We start from the raw sequence: 2,824 nt of genomic DNA on the forward strand, positions 1-2,824 counted from the left end.
ATAATCGAGAATAATGTGTCAGGTCCTTTGTCGTCCAAAGAGTTGCAGTTGTATCGGCGAGATCGCGTATTAAAAGCGAGTGAAAATTTATTATGAACTATAGGGGAAGGGAGGGAGGGGGAAGAGGAGGAGGAGAAGGAAGAAGAGAGAAAGAGAATGAAAAAGGAAAATAGGATTAAAGATGAAATCGAACGTAACAAAACGATGGCGGCTCGTGCTTAATCCGAATTTATGGATAATACCTCTCTCTCTTTCTCTCTCTCTCCACTTCCCAATTATAAAGATCCTTGTTACGTTATCGTACGTTTTTTTCTTTTTATTCCTTCCTTATCTCGGAAAAATTCTGACAAATTGAAAAGAAAAGCAAAAGAAAGGAGAAAAGGAAAACGAGACGTTTAACGAACGTTCGTCGAGTTCCCATTTTGCGTTTCTTGTTGAGAAAAATGGCTGTCCGGGTTAAGCATCGACGCCATATTGCCTTTACGAGCAGGGAATTGCTCTGAAAGCCGAATAAAAAAAAAAAAAAGAAAAGAAAAGAAAAGAAAAAAAAGAAGGGATTAAAAAAAAAGGAAAGGAAAAGGAGATAAAAGCGTGGAAGGATAAAAGCGAGCGAGAATAAATCGATGGAAACTTAGTAGCGGCGTGAGTTACTTAGAGATTAATTTACCAGAAACTGATTAATCTCTGGCCGAGTTGTCACGCCTCCGCTTCCGGTTCGCGACAAAATTCTAGTGGAGGATTGTACGCGAATAATTTTTCTGCTCGATCTTCGATTTCGATTTACAGATCGTCGAGAGTCACCGGTTCGTCGATTCCCTCCTCGTCGGTTTCCGGCCGCGTTGAACCGGAAATCGCGTCGGTGCAGAACGATTCACCGAGTTAATCGATCGGTTCTCGAGGCCTGTATGCTGATATAGCGAAAAAATTTTCGAGGAATGAAGGAAAAAGATGAGACCGGCGACTCTCGAAATCGGTATGTGAGTGTGTGTGCATGTATTTCTGCGTGTATGTATGTGCGTGTGTGCATGTGTGTGTGTGTGCACCGAGGAGAAAGCTTGACACTCTTTGCTCTCGTCAAAAGAAACGACGATATTCCAAGGTCCTTAGTTGGAAAAAAAAAAAAAAAAAAAAAAAAAAAAAGAGGGAAGAGAGAAAAAGAGATTTCGTATTTTGCGAATATTTTTTTTTCTTTTTTCTTTTTCCTTTTTTTTTTTCTTTATTCCTTCTTTTTCCTCCTCATTTTTCTTTTTGGTGCACGAGAAATACGAGAAGATCGAGGGAACACGCGAGATCGAGAAGAAGCGAGGATTATGAATAACGAGTCTTTCAATTCACTACCGTACTGCCAATTTTTCCGATGCGACGCGTAAATAACTTTAATAAAAGAGTTTAAGGCGAGGCGAACAGCCGCGACGAGCGATACGATTCGCGTCCAAACGCGCTCGTCCGACCTTCGTTCGTTTTCTTTCGTCGCTCCGAAGTCCTGACGGAGGACTGTTCCGCGTTGTATCATCAGGAGGGATGACGTGCCACGGAGGGTTCCACTTTTCGTGAACGAAGAATTTTCTATCATCATTTTTTTTTTTTCCTATTATTTTCTTTTTCCAACAAGAATTGAGGATTTTGCAGCGAGAGAAAAATTTTTTGAATCATTATACGTATGATTCTCCTCTTTCCAAAAGAAATCTATATTGTCTGGTGTAAAATGAACGGAACGATTTATATCGTGGATTTTGGATTGTTTTGCGTGATAAAAAAGAACCTGGACTCTTCTCTTACAGGAAACATTTCTAATAATAATAATAAATTAAATCGATAAGGTTATGTATTTTATTGTTAACAGAGATATTTTTTGTGATATTTTAATGACTATTTATTAACAATTGTATGGAAAAAAAACGTTTCTAATTAATATTTTATCTAATATATCGAAGCAGTAATAATTCCACAACTGTTACGCTATAAATGAATCCGTTCCCCCTTCGCTGCAAGATCCTCGATTCATTCACACGATAAATTAAACCCGAATAAAATCTCCGAAAAATCTCGTTGGGGTGGGGATCGATTATTCTATTCGAATGGAACGAGAAGAACAATGGGAAAGAACTGCTTTCACCTCGCATAATCGTTGGAAAAACCAACCAAAGGATTTTCCTTTCCTTCCCTTCCTCCCTTCAACGGGTCAATGGGGAAAAGGAAGTCAATGAACCAGTCACAAGCGCGAGGTGAATTCGATCGATCGAACCGTTTCCACTTTGTTTCGCGCCGAAAAGCGTCACCCTCCGCGTCGCCGATCCCTCGTCCGACCCTCTTGCTTTTTGCATCGTGAACGGGGAAGAGGGAGGGGGGAGAAAAAAAAAGCGATCCTTTTGTAATCAGGACACCGTCCACAGGACCTGCGAGCGTAGCAGGATCGACCATTGTTCCTGACACGCTCGATTCGTGATTGCGATTCGACACCGGGAGATCGAGCTTGCGTTCGAGATTCTACACACCGCCAATTAACCGCCATCTTGCCATTTCTTCCGCGAAATTTCCGCGGTGGATCGAAGGAGAGTTCTTCATCCTCCGCGATGATGGAAGCGTTGAGAAACAGAAAATGATGGAAAATGTGAATTGGTGAACGTGAACGAGTTCGAAGAATCGAAGAATCGATCTTTTGCCTTAAAACGATAATACGTAATACTGAGATGGATTGATAATGGATTATTGATGCGAAAGTGGAAGAAAAAGAAATTATGCAATTTTGAAAGTTGCTTATTAAATTTTATTAGATATTTTATCTCGTAGAATTATTAATGATTTATTTAGTGAGTTTTTTTTA

At 40.1% G+C, this 2,824-nt stretch overlaps 1 protein-coding gene across 2 annotated transcripts in view; it reads left to right on the forward strand.

The window, feature by feature from the left end:
* LOC102674702 (potassium voltage-gated channel protein Shal) overlaps window positions 1-2,824 on the forward strand; it is a 110,234-nt gene that overhangs the window by 103,083 nt on the left and 4,327 nt on the right. The window contains exon 8 of one of the 2 annotated variants that reach the window (XM_006619912.2): window positions 701-1,385. The exons of the other annotated variant lie outside the window; for it this stretch is intronic. Coding sequence (XP_006619975.2) covers window positions 701-917 — 217 coding nt within the window. The 3' untranslated portion in view covers window positions 918-1,385. Of the gene's footprint in view, window positions 1-700; window positions 1,386-2,824 lie in introns of those variants that run through there. 2 annotated transcript variants of the gene reach the window in all.

The sequence above is a fragment of the Apis dorsata genome, unplaced genomic scaffold, assembly GCF_000469605.1.
Source record: "Apis dorsata unplaced genomic scaffold, Apis dorsata 1.3 scaffold_455, whole genome shotgun sequence".
In the NCBI taxonomy this organism is placed as follows: domain Eukaryota; kingdom Metazoa; phylum Arthropoda; class Insecta; order Hymenoptera; family Apidae; genus Apis; species Apis dorsata.